This window comes from Dama dama, chromosome 21 (genome assembly GCF_033118175.1).
Source record: "Dama dama isolate Ldn47 chromosome 21, ASM3311817v1, whole genome shotgun sequence".
Classification (NCBI taxonomy): domain Eukaryota; kingdom Metazoa; phylum Chordata; class Mammalia; order Artiodactyla; family Cervidae; genus Dama; species Dama dama.
Window position 1 is genome coordinate 74,551,910 of NC_083701.1, and position 17,404 is coordinate 74,569,313.

Below are 17,404 nucleotides of genomic sequence, written 5' to 3' on the forward strand. Positions count from 1 at the left end.
TGGATTAAAAAAATATATTTTCCAACTGGTTTTAATGGATAAAGTAATTCTTAAAATGTGAGAAAAAATACGATTCCCTTATTACTACTACCTTATTAACTCTTATTATTAACCTGTTCAAATTTAATAAAGAAAAGCAAAAGCAAACCATTTAGCGCATGAAGGGGAGAAAGATGAACTGCATTAACAAAGTCGCTGAATCCATGAGAGGTAATTTTTCTCATGATACAACTCACCTTATTTATGATGGAAAAAATCCACAGGAATTTCCATGTCAGTCAAGCTCTGGCTATCTACCCAGGTTTTTATAAAATGTTTTAATAAGTATGAGCCAGATTATTATCTGGCTTTCATCCTAAACACGAGGTCAACAGAAGCTGGATGATTCAACACCACAAAGGGAAATGTTACGTGATACGACCTTCGTAAAGGTGAACCAACTCTCGTCTTTGCTTAGGGGAAAGATGTAAACAGTTAGGTGTGTGGGCCAGCCCAGGATGGAAGTACATTAATAGCTGCAAAAATTACCAGGCTGTGTTCTAGCTAAGATTTCGCAGCATATAATTTGAAAAAGAAAATGATGACAAAACCAAAACCAAATCCATTAGGCAAACAGCATCCACCCGGCAGATCGGTCAGTCCCATGGTGGGCTTCCCTAGAAGATGCAGATTTGACCCCTGCATCTGGAAGATCCCCTGGAGGAGGGCACGGCAACCCACTCCAGTATTCTTGCCTGAAAACCCCAGGGACAGAGGAGCCTGGCGGGCTACAGTCCATGGGGTCGCAAAGAGTCGGACATGACTTAGTGACTAGTCCACCACCATGGGGGATCACAGCTCTAACTGGAGCCTCTGGGCATCAGAGACATATTGAACCTGCAGACTGTTGGGCCCATCGACCACGGGAGCCTGATCAGAAGGAGGAGAGAGGAAATGTGTTCCCAGGAAGAGCCCAGGCGGCCACCCACAGCTTCTTAGCAAATGCTTCTTAGCAAATGCTTTTCAGGCAGCTTCACAATAGCTTTGTCAACAAAAGCCAGAAGATCAGACGGATTTCTTCAATCTAGCAAGTACAGGAGTGCTGGGCCCACGGCTGTTCTCACTGTTCCCTTTCTGAACGTGAAATCTGCAGAGGCAGGTCCAGGCGCCGAGGTCAAAAAGGAGAATGTCGCCGTTCGAGGGAAGCCTCTCTCCTGATTTTCCCTTTTGTATCCCAGACCTTTAACACCTCGGACCACACAAGAGATGAAAGAGCAGAGCCCTTAAAGGGGCACGTCACGTCCATGCATGCCTGTCTGCACATTACATTTCTAAGAAATGGGAAAGAAATCATCTAATCATAGAAGGTCAAATAAGAAAGGAAGAGAAACCTCACTGGGTTCAACCGCTCATCTGACCAATGAAGTGAAAACACAGGCTTCATAACAGCGGAAACGAAGGGCAGGGTTTGAGACACACGCACACACAAGATTCAGGTCGGTTTCCTCCAGAGAGTCAGGGTCAGCGTGGAGGGAGCAATGTACCTGTTGGGAGCTGATGTTTATAGGCTGCTTTAAAATGATCCAAGTGACGCTCTCCAGAAGAGGTGGGACCGTAAGAGAGCCAGGATACGTCCAATAATCCCGGCACGGAGGAAGCAGACAAAGCGGGTCGAAATTCGTGAACCGAGTTTGTTTACCCTGAGGAAGAAAAGAGAATTCTCATAAATGACAATGGGATAGCTTTACACAGACCTAAAAAAAATAAATATCCTTGAAATGCTCTTTCACTGGAATTCTGTAATTCATGGAATGATTTAGTATCTGCTGTTAGGTCTTTAAAAAAAAGTATCTGCCTTACTCTAAAAATTGAAGAAAAAGTAGCACCTCACCTAGATTTATTTAAGCAGCACTGGACTTCTTTTTAATGTAAGTAGCCCTACATTATTTGTTTTAGATAATTTAAGATAGTTAGATAATTTTAGAATTTTTAGATAATTTACATAAAAATTAAATTTTAATAATTTACATTATTGTTTTAGATAATTTAAGACCCCTTCATAATTTTCAAGACATAAGTGGCAATGTTACTTCTGCTCTATTGGTCAAGGATGTTCCAAACCCACTTCCAAGCCAGCAGCATATGCTACGCCAAAGACTAACAGAACATAAGAGAATTCAGGAGAAATCAAGGAACGTATTAGTCACTGGTAAACAGTAATTAAATTTACCTTTTCTTTAATGGAATCCAAAATGTCAGTAATCTTTTGCAGTTGGGGATTATGTTCACCAATCTGAAAACACGAAATTGCAAAAGAAATGGTTATTGTCTGACTTACTCCATTTCAGTCACTATTTTTTTTTTTTAAACCCTAAGTCAGCTCAGAACAAGCAGTGATTGTTCCATAATGAGGCTCTCTTTCACCTGCCAGCCTTATCATACCAGAAAAGTCTAAACAACAAGATAATATTACAGGGCTCCTTGGCTGAACTATACCTTTGATTCCAAAGCTGGAAGCAATGACTTCATATTCTTCCAGCTTTATGAACGTTTAGGGTACAGGTTCTCTCGAGAGAAACTTTGCTTAGGAAACCCCTCTGTAACACCTGCCCTGTTTAACTAGATGGGACTTTCAGACCCTGATTCTTGGTGACATCAGACATTAGAGGAGACCATCTCCCACTTTCCGCTTAAAACGACTTGAGGTTCTGAATCAACAGACTATGTCATCATGAGGAGAAGCCTTCAGAAAATATATATGTGCTTATTATTCTCCTTTGTTTGGGGTGTCCTGAATTATCTGAAGGTTTTAAGCCATTCAGGGTTCAAGTATAATGCCTTTCCCCACTGGGACCTCACGGCCGCCCGCAGGCCTGGGGACCAAGAGAAGGAGCTGCTGCCATGCACGCTGGTGTCCGCTCTGCCCCCGGCTTCCCCAGCCCCCGTGCAAGTTACACCACACGCAGAGCCGTTGGCATCACGAGAGCACTCACCCTAAAGAACTGGCGCAGTGGGGGTTGAGCCGCCCAGCCCTTGCACGGGTATTAGGACGTGACCCTTGTCTAACCTCATATGAATACCAGACAAAGGAAAACACAACAGAATCTTTAAAATCGGTCAGTGCGTTTGGGATAATAAACCATAATAAACTAGTGGTCAAACTAGTGCTTCAAGAATCAGGAACTTGAACTTTACCCTAAACTATATCTCCAAATATTAAGCAATCAGGAAGAGCCTGTCATAAAGATTTTCTTCTCAAGGTATCAGTGTAACACTTCTGCTCTTAGGTAATACTTCTGCTATTATTGTTACTGCAGCTACATTTGCTATTCACATAAAACTGATCCGTGGACAATAAGACGAATCATAAGACAACCCTCCTAGGGTAGTTCTGCACCCTTAGATGAACCATAAACTAACATAAAATGAGAATATTCACTTCAAAAGGACAACATTAAGCCTAGAACAAGTTTACTACTATTGAATAAAAAGTGGTGGACTGTCTACTCCACAAGGAAACTCTTTATCCAACATGGCTGACTAGTTATTCAAAATGAAATCAATGGATTTTCACCTGCAAAAATATTCCCAAGACAGCTAGTCCATCTGGCTCATGAGCTGCCTCAACAAAGCTGGGGTATTTGTCTGAATTCCAGTGAACAACGTGGAGCTGAAAGGGAGGAAGATGACATAATTTAAACATTATTTTTAAAATAGCTTTAAAAACATAAATGCAAATAAAACATGTATATATATCTTCCTTATATATATATATATGTATATCTTACATATGCACGTATGTGTATAATATATTCATCACAAGAACCTTGGACAGAATCCTCCTATTTACTTTGGTCTGAAAACTACACAAGGGAAGGACCCTGTTGCTTATCTGGTCTGTGGTGTCCTGTGCTGAGGTCTACATCATAGAAGGTTCTGGAGCACCCTGCCAAGCCTCTGCAGCCCTGAAAATCTCCAACCATCGCTCCCAAGAGACTCAGGGCTCCCCTACATCCAAGTTCAGTTCAGTCACTCAGTCGTGTCTGACTCTCTGCGATCTCATGGACTGCAGCACGCCAGGCCTCCCTGTCCATCACCAACTCTCAGAACATGCTCAAAGTCATGTCCATTGAGTCAGTGATGGCATCCAACCATCTCATCCTCTGTCGCCCCCTTCTCCTCCCGCCTTCAATCTTTCCCAGCATCAGGGTCTTTTCCAATGAGTCAGTTCTTCACATGAGGTGTCCAAAGTATTAGAGTTTCAGCTTTAATATCAGTCCTTCCTTCCAATGAACACCCAGGACTGATCTCCTTGAGGATGGACTGGTTGGATCTCCTTGCAGTCCAAGGGACTCTCAAGAGTCTTCTCCAACACCACAGTTCAAAACACCCACATCCACAGATGGAACTGCAATTGCAGAGCCTTCCGTCAGACCCCTGCTGGCGGCCGAGTCCAGCACACCAGCTCACGCTCACAGGTGGGTGGAGAAGTCAAGCCCCCACAGAAGGTAATCAGGCACAGTCCTGCTGCTAAGCGGTGCCAGTTGTCCTTGAAAAGTTTAAAGTCTTAAAAGTTTAAGACTATTTATGGCTTGAAAACGCAAATTCACCTTAAAAATAATTGCTTTTAGCAATTGTTACATATATTCTACCTTTCTAAGAATGTTCAAATTCTTTGCTGAGAGGAAGTTTTAACAGGAGAAAGAAGTCTCAGGGTGTTGCAACCAGAGGCATCTCAGGAAGAAAATGAGATAAGGAGGTGGGGGGCCTGGCACTCTAGAAGACAGGCCTCACCCACTTCACAGCTCCGGCCCACAAGCAGCTGCCTGCAAGCTCCAGAGGTGGGCGCTGCCCTGTCCTACCCTGGGACGCAATGCAGGATCCCCGACTCACAAGCAAGCGTGAAGGGCTGTAAAGCAAGGCAGAAAGCCGTTCCTGGAGGATCTTCATTCCTGGCTAAGGGAAGGAAGAACTGAGACAGAAGCCAGAGGGCCATGAGGCTCCCACCCGACTCGGCCAAGGTCATGCTCAGCCTTGCTCAGCAGGGACCCTCCCTGAAGGACGGGCTTCAGGTACGACCTCCTCCAAAGGAGCCCTTCTGGTGCTGGGGGGGTGGGGGGTGGGGGGGCAACGCCTGTGAAGGGTTTCCTGCACAGATCACCCTTCTAGCTGTTACAGAGAGAATTTAGTACCCTCAAGTGAATGGTTTTACCCATTCCTTTCATTATAACTTCCTATAGGCAACTAATATGGGAAGATTGTAAGATAAATAAGAATTCTCCTGAACTGCGAACTATAACAACTTTCAAATAGTGCACCATCCGGAAACAATCAAGGAAGACTGTGGAATATCCAGACAGAAAATACAAGAGCGGATTCTTGTGGTGCCATGGTCCACGCTGATTTGAGGTAGTCGGGGGAAGCGCAAAGCCTGAAAGCACTGGATGATGAAACAAAATTCATCTGGCTCACATGAGACCAACGCTGTCCCACCGTGAGGGAGGGGCAGGCAGGTACGCGGAGGCTGTTTGAAATGGCTCCAGGACAACACAGCAGTTCCCTTAGTGAGAGATGAGAGCAGAGAGACAGACAGATGTGAAATGCCCTCTTTAGGTTCACAGCCCCAAAGGACTAGAAAATGAGTGTGTCACAAAGGAAATGGAAATCCATCCATCTATCTTTCCACTGGTTGAAAAGCAGCAAGTATTTGAAATACTATGGGAAATCTTTTGTTCATTTAAACGAGTCCTTCTCTCTCCCACACACCTTGCTTAACTGGAAGTGTCACCTAAGGGGAACTGACACAGCTTTTATTAGCATTTATATGTGAACTAAACCTCAAACAAATAACAAACGCACATTTCTGAACAGTCAGCCACAATGATTTGAACTGAATGACAAAAAGTTATCCAGCCGATGTTTAACTGGAAATAAGATTCTCCCCCACTGAAAAGCAGTTTCTAAATAACAGCATTATTCAACTTCAGTGTTTTTAAACTGCATGCTACTGATACATAAAATGAGCTCATTATGCTGAAAGTCCCCATTAATGTTGAAATCATAATTTTACTATCAACTACATAGTTAATATGCTTATCATATATTTGGTATAAATTATAATCAGATAAAGTTCTAAATATGCAATGGACTATTAGCCTACTTTTTTTTAATTAATAGATATGCAACTCGAGATAAAGTCTTCCATGATTTAGATTATTTTAATCTCTGTAATGTCACAAATCATTAGATTAGGCTCCAAATTAAACTTTTTATATAGGTTACAGCCTCAAAGGGCTTCCCTTGTGACTCAACTGGCAAAGAATTCACCTGGGTTTGATCCCTGGGTTGGGAAGATCCCCTGGAGAAGGGAAAGGCTACCCACTCCAGTATTCTGGCCTGGAGAATTCCAGGTGCTATATAGTCCGTGGGGTCGCAAAGAGTCGGACCCGACTGAGCGACTTTCACTCACAGCTTTAACTGGTTTTCCCTTTCATTTTTTTCTTCATATTTTTATTTTTTAAGAGGATCCAACTTGATGATAATCCTGAAGTTAGGTACAAAAGTAGCTGGAAAAACTAAGAAAACTCTTTGGAGTCACTTCTACAGCCAAGCACAAAGGGATATTTGTGAACTGAAACCAAATGCAAATGACTCCCAAATGCCTCCGTTGGCAGCTCCGACCTCTTCTTTAGACTCAGGGTCAGACCCAGTACCCTGCTTGAACTGAGCCTAGAATATCTCTGTTGTCGCTGTTTAGCTGCTGAATCACGTCCGACTCTTTGCGACCCCATGAACTGTGGCCCGCCAGGCTCCTCTGTCCACGGGATTCTCCAGGCAAGAATACTGGAGTGGGTTGCTGTTTCCTTCTCCAAGAGAACTTCCCCGCCCAGGGATCAAACCCCAGTCTCTTGCGTCTCCTGCACTGGCAGGCGGATTCTTTACCACTAGCCACCTGGGAAGCCAAGCCCGAGGCGTCTCCAGATGAACACATCCCAGCAGTTAATTCCTGTCTGCAGCCTGCTCCTGCCTGAACTTCCCCGTCTCAGCAAGAAGCACAACCATCCTCACGGCTGCTCAAGCCACAGTCTTTTGGCTTGAGTTTTCTTTTTCTTTCCTTCAGTCTAGACGCCCTTCTCCTGGACAGGTCGCACGGATTTTACCTCCCAAACATCTCCCTCACCTGTTAACCCTCTTCACCTCCACTGCCCCATGGCCAAGTCACCATCATCGCGCATGTGAACACATTCACAGCCTTCTAGTCTGTCTCCCTGCTTCCTCCATGCTTGCCCAACCTCTTTGCCACAGAGCAGCTAGTTATATTTTATAAAATATAAACCAGAATATGCCATTGCCCTACTCGAAACCCTCCACTGATTGGTCCTGTCACACAGCGATAAGCTGCAAGCTGCCCGCCAAGCCCCCAGAGCCCGATGCAGCGGGGTCCCTGGAGCCTCTCCGGGACACGACTTACAACTTCCCTCATCCACTCCAATCCTGGAAGCCAAGGTCTCTCTTCTTGAACATGCCAGCCTCATCGTTTGCCTGAGAGCCTTTGTACCTGCTATTCCCACTTACTAGAAAGATCTCCCTGGATCTCCTCCAGGTGGCTTCTTCCGGCCATTCAGTGTCAAAGATGATCACATATCATCCCAAAGAGGCCACCCCCGTAAGCACCCAGTCACTCCAACAGATCATATGGTGATGTTCCTGTTAAAGACTTTACCGCATGAGATTTATCTATTTGTTTACCGTCAACCCTGAACACCACCGAACCCAAGGTCTGACCCACACCGCCCCTCCCTCCAGTAGCCTTCCTGTCTCTCGCCAGAAACAAGGGTCCTCCCCCGCCTGCCCCTCACCTCCGATCAATCACCAAACCCCAAGGAAGCAGCACTTCCGTCCGCCAACCCTCCAAGGGCACCGTCTTCTGTTCCCTGGAACTTCCCCAAAGCCTCCTCACTGACTCCCCTGACTCACCCGTGCTTCAACCCAATCGGTTTTCAAACTGTAGCTTAAATGATATTTTTAAAGCCCAAAGATGATCACTTCTTTATTCAAAGACAGTCATCAGCTTCCCGTTTTCACTGAAAACTTGCGATCCTTACACGGTTCACCTGCATGTGATCAGGCCCCTCCAGCCTCCCTGACTTCACCCCTGACAACCCCCGCTGTGTTCTTCATGCTCCAACCCCACTGGCCATTCTGTTCCCCAAATGTGTGATGACAGGTGATACCTGTCCCCGCCCTGAGTGCTCACGCAGGATTCTCTGCAGCCCCCTCTCCGCGATGCCTGGCTCACTCCTGCTCCTCCTTCAGGCCTGGGGTTAGAAACCTCTCCCAGGAGGACGGGCTCCCTGACCGCCCCTCCTCGTTCCCAGGACTCCCTTCCTGATGAGCACGGGTAAGCGGGCCCCGGCTGGGGACACGCTAGGATCGCAAAGGAATGAATGAATGAGCGCACGCCTGAGCAGATGAAATAAACAGCCTGAAATACACACTAAGAACAGCATGAAATTCCAAAGCTTTAGCCAGGTCAAGAAGGAAAACCTAAAAAGATGGCCGTGCTCTACAAGCCAGGACTCTGAGCCTCTGGCGAATTTCAGGATCTGAGGGCCCTTTTCGGGAAGCCACTTGCCAGCTCACAGCCTGCCTCTCTCAGATGTGCTTTCAAGTGTAGGAAGCTACAAAGTGCAACCATAAAGCAACGTGACCGACTTGCCTAAGTGACTTAGGAAAATTACAAGACAGTGACCCAAAGCCAGCTCTCAGTCTCAAAAGATTTAGCCAAAATGTCAGATTTAGAACACAAAACTTTAGGAAGCAGACACGAAAACTATTCAGTAGGTGATATAAACTGAGACGTCATACAGATTCAGGAGTCCCACTTTCTACATTCCTGGCATTTTTTTGTCCACTTTAGACGTAGATCTTATTCCTCCAGCCCAGGGACAGGGCAGGTTACATACCCTAAGCACTTGGCCTCAGGCAAAAGTGCTTTAGTCAGCAAAAAGGACGTTTTGATTGATGGTCTCAGAGAGCAGAGGTACATGCTAATGGAAAAGTAAAACTGGAAAGAAGTCTGAATCTGAATCTCTGATCAGCAGGGCTATGAAAGCATACCTCAACTCCACAGCTCAGTAATTAAGAGAAAAATGAAGAAAAATTGAACCTGCTTGGTAACATTGCTCTGTCTTGCTGAGACGACTCACAAGACACATTATATATTTTCACTTAAGTGAATCATACAATGATTCACTTTCATCTCATGGTAAAACCAGGTGTAAGCAATATTTAACTGTATTAAAACTTGAAGAATAGTATGCTTTTTCCTTTAACCAGAGGATTAGAAAAAGCAGAATATAATTAACGACTATCGGGTACAAGGAAAAGAAGTAACTCCCCAATGGGAAACAAACAAGTCAAAGAACACTTCATCCTGTTCTACTTTACCAATGACCTGAAGAACTAACAGAGACTCCATTTTAACACTTGGGGTGGTAGAGGTAAGGTAGAGTTCAGGAGAGTTTGTGACTTTACTTTTTGTCCCTAAAGGAATTTTTCCATTTACAATTAACTCTACCATACGGACTTTACATGTGTGTACACAACTGGGCCTGAAACAAATGTTTCTTTCCCTTCCTTCCACTTAATCTGTCTGCAGTTCATTCATTTCTAAAATGGGTACAATAACCCTAAGCTTTAAGGCTCAGAAGGGGCGAATTTGTGGCTCTCATGTTGATAAACTCTCATACTGACAGAATAAAGCAATTTCAGCCACTGAGATAAACCAATCCGGTGTAAAGAGAGTTGTCTCATGTGTCCCTTAAATCCCATCATATAGTCAAGCTGCATGAATATGTATAACTGGACCACTTGAAACTAACAGCATCCTAAAACAACTGTACTCCCGTACTCCAATAAAATGTTTAAAAAACGATAAGGACCTACTGTATAGCACAAGGAACTCTACTCAATACTGTGCGATAACCTACATGGGCAAAGAGTCTGAAAAAGAACAGATAAATGCACATGCGTAACTGAATCACTTTGTTGTATACCTGAAAGTAACATGACATTGTAAATTAACTACATTCCAATATGAAATAAAAATCAAATTAAAAAGAGAAAAACTCTGAGCCACAAATACACGGCTGCTGACTCACCTCTGCAGCGTACCTCACGCCGTCCACCACGTGTTCGGAGCCGTGATCATCAGCGGACCCCCAGTGAAGGTGAAACTGCCGTAACCTGTAGCTTCCAGTGAGGGGGCCCCCACGCAGAACTACACATCAATACAGTTTAAATTGTTAGCAGGAAAAAAAAAAATATGTAAATACCCTGTCCACAAGCCACAACACTGCCCTGGATCATTCAACACTTCCATGTCCTCCAAGGGATTTTTTAAATAAATGTGTCATTCAGTTTGCTGACAAGAATACAACTTTTAGGTATGCAAGGAGTAAAACCAAGTGTTTTAAAAGGTTAGAGAAACCATGATAGATTTTTACGGAATATCTGAGAAATCAGATGTCTGGGAAACAGAATATCTGGGAAACAGACATGCTGGTTAGAAAGTAGAAAAAATGGGAGTTCATAGAGGTAAAGAGTTGCTCTGTGAAATGGAGGAGGTCAGCCTCTCTAAAAAAGAATGTGAACTGCAAACGTGGTGGACCAGCCCAGCATTCCAGTCCAAGAACAGGCCTCAGTGTTAGAAGACCTGGGCTCACACTCCATTTACTGGGTCATCTTGCACACACCCTCTAGTTTTGAAACCTCAGCTTTCGTGTCTATAACTTCAAGAGAATATACCTCCTCCTAACACTGCTGTGAAAACAGAAGGAAAAGTGGAGGCAAAGCACTCATCACTGCCTGGCAGAGAGGCAGCACGCTGGACACGGTAGCTATGACTGCTTTTTCACTGCGGTTACGATCACGACAGAAACTGGCAAAGTAAGCACATCTTTTACACTTGAATTCCATCCTCTTGGGGAAACATGAAATACAAAACAAAATGAACTCTTTTAAATTAATCCATCACATCTTTGTCACTTTGGCAGAGTATATTTTAGGCCTTTGCCTCAACACATATGATCTCTAAAACCGTGCCAACAGAATCATATCTGAAGTATAAGCTTCTTAGTAGAAAACAGTCCTAAACTGTCTCCTCCCAATTAATCTTTATTGGGCAAATCTTCAAAGGATATGTGAGGATAAGAAAGCAGGGCAGGCTGATTACATCAAAAGCATGACTAATCTCTCATCAACACCAGTAGGCTTGAGTGTGGATCGGTGAGGTAGAGCCCTAAACAGTAGCTTAATTTAAATGACCCTCCTCTTCAGAAGAAACATATATACATATATATCTCAAAATTCATCAAGAATGATCCACCTTATATAAGCAGCCAAAGATGTTAAGCGGCATCATGAAGTCTACAAACAACAAGAAATAAAAGACAAAACTATTATACAGAGTGAAGTAAGTCAGAAAGAGAAAGACAAATACTGTATATTAGCACATATATATGGAATCTAGAAAGATGGTATCGACGACTCTGTGTGCAGGGCAGCAAAAAAAGACACAGATGTAAAGAACAGACTTTTGGACTCGGTGGGAGGAGAGGGTGGGATGATCTGAGAGAAGAGCATTGACACGTACGTTACCATATGTAAAATAGATAACCAGCGTGAGTTCAGTGCTTGAAGCAGGGCTCCCAAAGCTGGTGCTCTGGGACAACCGGGAGGGAAGAGACACGTGTATACCAATGGCCAATTCATTCTGATGTATGGCAAAAAACCATCACAATACTGTGATTATCCTCCAATTAAAATAAGTAAATAAATAGCAACTTAAAAAAAAAAGACAAGGTAACACATTTGCCTAAGGCATACTCCTCTCTGAGCTATTCTGTAGGTGAAAGAATGATCCAGACTCCATCTGTTTTGACCAGTACAACTGAACTCATTTCTCCCCTGCTTGGTTTGACTCCGCTGAAGTTGAACACCAGTGATTAAGATCAAGGAATAGTCTCAGCTCAGCAACTAAACTGTGCCACGTTTCAAAACTCACTTAAGTGTCTAAAGTGTCTATGGGCTTCAGCTCTTGTCTGTATTTGTAATTGTATGCCTATTTTTAATTAGGAGACTGGAATGGATCATAGAAGTTAACTTCTACGATTCCCAAAACTGCCTAAGGAAAAACAAATTGGGAGCATATGGAATAAAGTCTTTTGTAAGGTTGAATGGTGGGGACTTCCTTTAGATTCATGTATGTCCAGATTTCTTTAAGATACGAAAAGACCGTTGAGTTCCAAGCCCTCTGAAGAGCAGAAGGGAAGAGAACCACTTCTACCAAACTCTAGAGCTCACTCTTCTGTTCCTCTGACACAAAGGGAAAATTGTAGTTTCCCCTCCCACTGGACGGGAGGACAGAGACTGTCTGCTTGGGTCCCTGCAGCGCCCTCACCTAGAGGGGCAACCATCACAGAGGAGATGTTCAGTAAATATTTGATGAAGGAATGAATAAAATAGTTTATTTGTATTTAGACAAACAGTTTCAAGGGTGATGCACAGATAAATTAATTTAAAAGGCACATTTCCCTAAGTGACTCCATACAGCATGGATGTTGCGGCATTTCAAACAAACAGAAATCAATACTCCTATTGTCTCTTTTTCCCTTGCTGTTGCATAAGAAGACCTGGGCTGAGCCATGAAGTCATTCCTTCACATGCAAAAAGCAGATTAGAGAGCCTGGGGGATCAACACAGAATTAACTTTGGAAGAAGATGCAAACACGCTGGCTCAGGAGAAAGACAGTTATATACAAAGTCACACACACACATTATTAGGGAATGTCCAGGAACACTGGGTGATCTCTTGAACGCTTGCTCTGAATCCAGGGTTTAAAAGCCAGATTAGCACAACTCTGCTGAGTTAAGCAATGGAGACTGCCTTACTCTTTACGTATCTGGACTTTGTTTCGATTAAAATGTCCAACCTGGGACTATGATGAGCAAATGTCTAATCACGAAGACCGTTCTCTAGGAGCAGTGCTCTACCAAAGAAACACAGAGTGGGAAAAAGTGAGTCCAAGCACCACGGTTCATCACAAGTGTTGAGATAGTCTATAACAAAACAGCTAACTAATGGCATAAAATGAATAATAGTGACAAAAATTATTTTTAATGAGGATGATTCAGTGTTTGCAAAAGTCAAATTACTCATCTTACTTTTCAACCTAGATGAAGAAATCTATATTGTTTCCATCCTAAGCTTGAGAATTAGCAATTATTTCACCAAAATCATATATATATATATGATCTCCAGGGGATCTTCCTGACCCAGGTATCAAACCCAGGTCTCCCATAATACAGATCTTTACCATCTGAGGTACCAGAGAAGCGTCATATATGTATATATGCCTCCAATAAGATTTTAAAAAACTATTTCAAGTAAAACTCATATAAGAGGTCTATACCAATTAAGAAAGCAGGGTTAACTTTAAAGTTTGGGAGATTTTAATAGCTTAGTAAATGGATGTCTGTCATTTGCTGTATGCTGCAAAGACCAACTGGAAACATATGTGTTACTCTGTTGAACTTAAATTTTTTTAATTGTTAGTACACTGTAGTCAGTTGCCTAAAATGATAAGCAAGACTGGCAAAACAAAATTAGAAAAGAATTAATTAAAAAATCGAAACACTTGTCTGTTCACACATTTACCGTCTATCTCGCTAGGATACAAACCCCCTGGAGGCAGCACTGACCTTATTCTCCTGGATAACCAGTGAGGATGACGGTGTCCGGATCAATGAACGTTATAAAGCAAGAAAGAGAAGCACTCCTTCACAACCCTCGGTTTGTAAGGGTGCTACTGAAGCAACCCCGGGCACCGCTAAAGGGCATAGTCTTAGGACTCGGTGAATCTAATGAACGCCGTGGCCTGATCATGGTGGGGTGAACAGCTCTCTGAAGTAAAAGTAAATGAAGAGCACATCTATGTTTTGGTTGGAATCTAGGAAAAGAGGAAAAGCACAAATCCGCCCGGATTATAGCAAGAGAGAGAGAGAGAGAGAGGAGGCAGGGATGGTCCTAGCTGCTGGGGCTTGAATTCTTTCTGGATCCAGCAAGTCTTCACAAGCCTGGCTTCCTCCGCTCTGACCACATGCCCGTCAGCTTCCTCTCTGCTCACTCATTCGTTCAGCAACCCTTAAGAGCTCCCAATGGGCCAGCAACTGTGTCCAGGGTAAGGACAGGTGAGCAGGGCCATCTCAGTATCTTGGCTGGAAAGGGGTGGGTGAGCATGGCTAAGGTATGCTCACATGGCCCTGTACCTGCTCCTGCTTCTTCTTTAATGTGTAATTTGAGATCCTGTAGGCTTGGTTAACTTCAGGCAGTTACCTAAAGCTAGATAACAGGATTCTAACTGAGAAACGGACAATTTTTAGAGTTGAAAAATTAAAGTACAACCACTGAATCCATCAAGTGACTCGTATTCCTTTGTTGCTCAGTCGCTCAGTCGTGTCCGACTCTTTGTGACCCCATGGACTGCAGCACGCCAGGCCTCCCTGTCCATCACCAACTCCCGGAGCTTACCCAAACTCATGTCCATTGAGTCGGTGATGCCATCCAACCATCTCATCCTCTGTCGTCCCCTCTCCTCCCGCAGTCAGTCTTTCCCACCATCAGGGTCTTTTCCAGTGAGTCAGCTCTTCACATCAGGTGGCCAAAGTACTGGAGCTTCAGCTTCAACATCTGTCCTTCCAATGAACACCCAGGACTGATCTCCTTTAGGATGGACTGGTTGGATCTCCTCGCAGTCCAAGGGACTCTCAAGAGTCTTCAACACCACAGTTCAAAAGCATCAATTCTTCAGTGTTCAGCTTTCTTTACAGTCCAACTCTCACATCCATACACGACCACTGGAAAAACCATAGCTTTGACTAGAACAGACTTTGGTCAGCTAAGTGATGTCTCTGCTTTTTAATACACTGTCTAGGTTTGTCATAGCTTTCCTTCCAGGGAAAACTAACTGTCTCTTAATTTCATGGTCGCAGTCACTGACTGTGGTGATTTTGGAGCCCAAGAAAACAAAATCTGTCACTGCTTCCACTTTTTCCCCTTCTATTTTCCATGAACTGATGGGCCTGGATGCCATGATCTTAGTTTTGTTTTGTTTTTTTTTTTGAGTTTCAAGCCTCCTTTTTCATTCTCCTCCACCCTCATCAAGAGGCTCTTTAGTTCCTCTTCCCTTTCTGCTAATAGAGTGGTACCATCTGCATATCTGAGGTTGTTGATATTTCTCCCATCAATTGTCAATCATAACACCAGCTTGTGATTCATCCAGCCCAGCATTTTGCATGATGTACTTTACATATAGGGCTTCCCAGGTGGTGCTAGTGGTAAAGAACCCGCCTGCTAATGCAGGAGATGTAGGTTCAACCCCTGGTTCCAGAAGATCCCCAGGAGGAGGGCATGGCAACCCACTCCAGTATTCTTGCCTGGAGGATCCCATGGACGGGGGAGCTTCACAGGCTACAGTCCATAGTGTAGCAAAGAGCTGGACATAACTGAAGCGACTTAGCACAACACCGCGGCACTTTGCATATAAGTTAAATAAGCAGAGCAACAGCATACAGCCTTGACATACTCCTTTCCCATTTTGGAACCAGTCCATTGTCCCATGTCTGGTTCTAACTGCTACTTCTTGACCCGCATACTGGTTTCTTAGGAGACAGGTAAGAAGGTCTGGAATTCCCATCTCTTTAAGAATTTTCCACAGTTTGTTGTGATCCACACAAAGTCTTTAGCATAGTTAATGAAGCAGAAGTAGCTGTTTTTCTGGAAATCCCTTGCTTTCTCGATGGTCCAACGAATGTTGACAATTTGTTCTCTGGTTCCTCTGCCTTTTCTAAATCCAGCTTGTACATCTGGAAGTTCTTGATTCACACACTGATGAAGCCTGACTTGAAAGATTTCGAGCATAACCTTGCTATCATGTGGAGTGAGTGCAACTGTGTGGTAGTTTGAACATTCTTTGGCATTGCCTCTCTTTGGGATTGGAACGAAAACTGACTTTGCCAGTCCTGTGGCCACAGTGAGTTTTCCAAATTTGCTGACATATTGAGCGCAGCACTTTAACAGCATCTTCTTGGGATCTGATATATAGCTCAGCTGGAATTTCATCACCTCCACTAGCTTTGTTCACAGTGATGCTTCCTAAGGCCCACTTGATTTCACACTTCAGGATGTCCTGCTCTAGGTGAATGAACACACCATCATGGTTATCCAGGTCATTAAGACCTTTTTTGCATAGTTTTTCTGTGTATTCTTGCCACCTCTTCTTAATAGCTTCTGCTTTTATTAGGTCCTTACCATTTCTATTCTTTATCGTGCCCATCTTTGCATAAAATGTTCCCTTGATAGTTCCAATTTTTTTAAGAGATCACTAATCTTTCCCATGCTGTTGTTTTCCCCCATTTCTTTGCATTGTTCATTTAAGATGGCCTTCTTACTTCTCTTTCTTATTCTCTGGAACTCTGCATTCAGTTGGGTAGGTCTTTTCCTTTCTCCCTTGCATTTTGTTTCTCTTCTTTCCTCAGCTATTTGTAAAGCCTTCTCGGACAACCTCTTTACCTTCTTGTATTTCTCTTCCTTTGGGATGGTTTTGGTCACTGCCTCCTGTACAATGTTACAAACCTCTGTCCATAGTTCTTCAGGCAGTCTGTCTGCCAGACCTAATCCCTTGAATTGATCCATCACCTCCGTTATATAATCATAAAGGATTTGATTTCGGTCATACCTGACTGACCTAGTCATTTTCCCTAGGTCTTTCTTCAACTTAAGTCTGTATTTGGCAATAAGGAGCTCATGACCTGAGCCACAGTCAGCTCATAGAGCTTCTCCATCTTCGGCTGCAAAGAACATAATCAATCTGATTTCAGTATTGACCATCTGGTGATGTGTAGAATTGGAAAAGGGCATTTGTGTTGTTGGAAAAGGGTATTTGCTATGACCAGCATGTTCTCTTGACAAAACTCTGTTAGTCTTTGCCCTGCTTCTAGGCCAAACTTGCCTGTTATGCTGGGTATCTCTTGACTTTCCACTTTTGCATTCCAATCCCCTATGATGAAAAGGACATCTTTTTTGGTGTTAGATCTAGAAAGTCTCATAAGTCTTCATAAAACTGGTCAACTTCAGTTTCTTCAGCATCAGTGGCTGGGGCATAGACTTGGATACTGTGATTCTGAATGGTTTGCCTTGGAAGTTAACCGAGATCATTCTGTTGTTTTTGAGACTGCACCCAAGTACTGCTTTTCAGATTCGTCTGTTGACTACAATGGCTACTCCATTTCTTCTAAGGGATTCTTGCCCACAGTAGTAGATATAATGGTCATCTGAATTAAATTTTCCGTTTCCTGTTCATTT

At 43.5% G+C, this 17,404-nt stretch overlaps 1 protein-coding gene across 2 annotated transcripts in view; it reads right to left on the minus strand.

Annotated features, from left to right (window-relative positions):
• Window positions 1-17,404, minus strand: part of CA13 (carbonic anhydrase 13) — a 40,586-nt gene that overhangs the window by 12,055 nt on the left and 11,127 nt on the right. Inside the window, exons 3-6 of one of the 2 annotated variants that reach the window (XM_061123835.1) lie at window positions 10,143-10,261; window positions 3,554-3,649; window positions 2,210-2,272; window positions 1,524-1,679 (exon numbers count right to left, since the gene is read on the minus strand). In XM_061123835.1, coding sequence (XP_060979818.1) covers window positions 1,524-1,679; window positions 2,210-2,272; window positions 3,554-3,649; window positions 10,143-10,261 — 434 coding nt within the window. The remainder of the gene's footprint in view (window positions 1-1,523; window positions 1,680-2,209; window positions 2,273-3,553; window positions 3,650-10,142; window positions 10,262-17,404) is intronic. The other variant, XM_061123836.1, reaches the window with a different exon arrangement.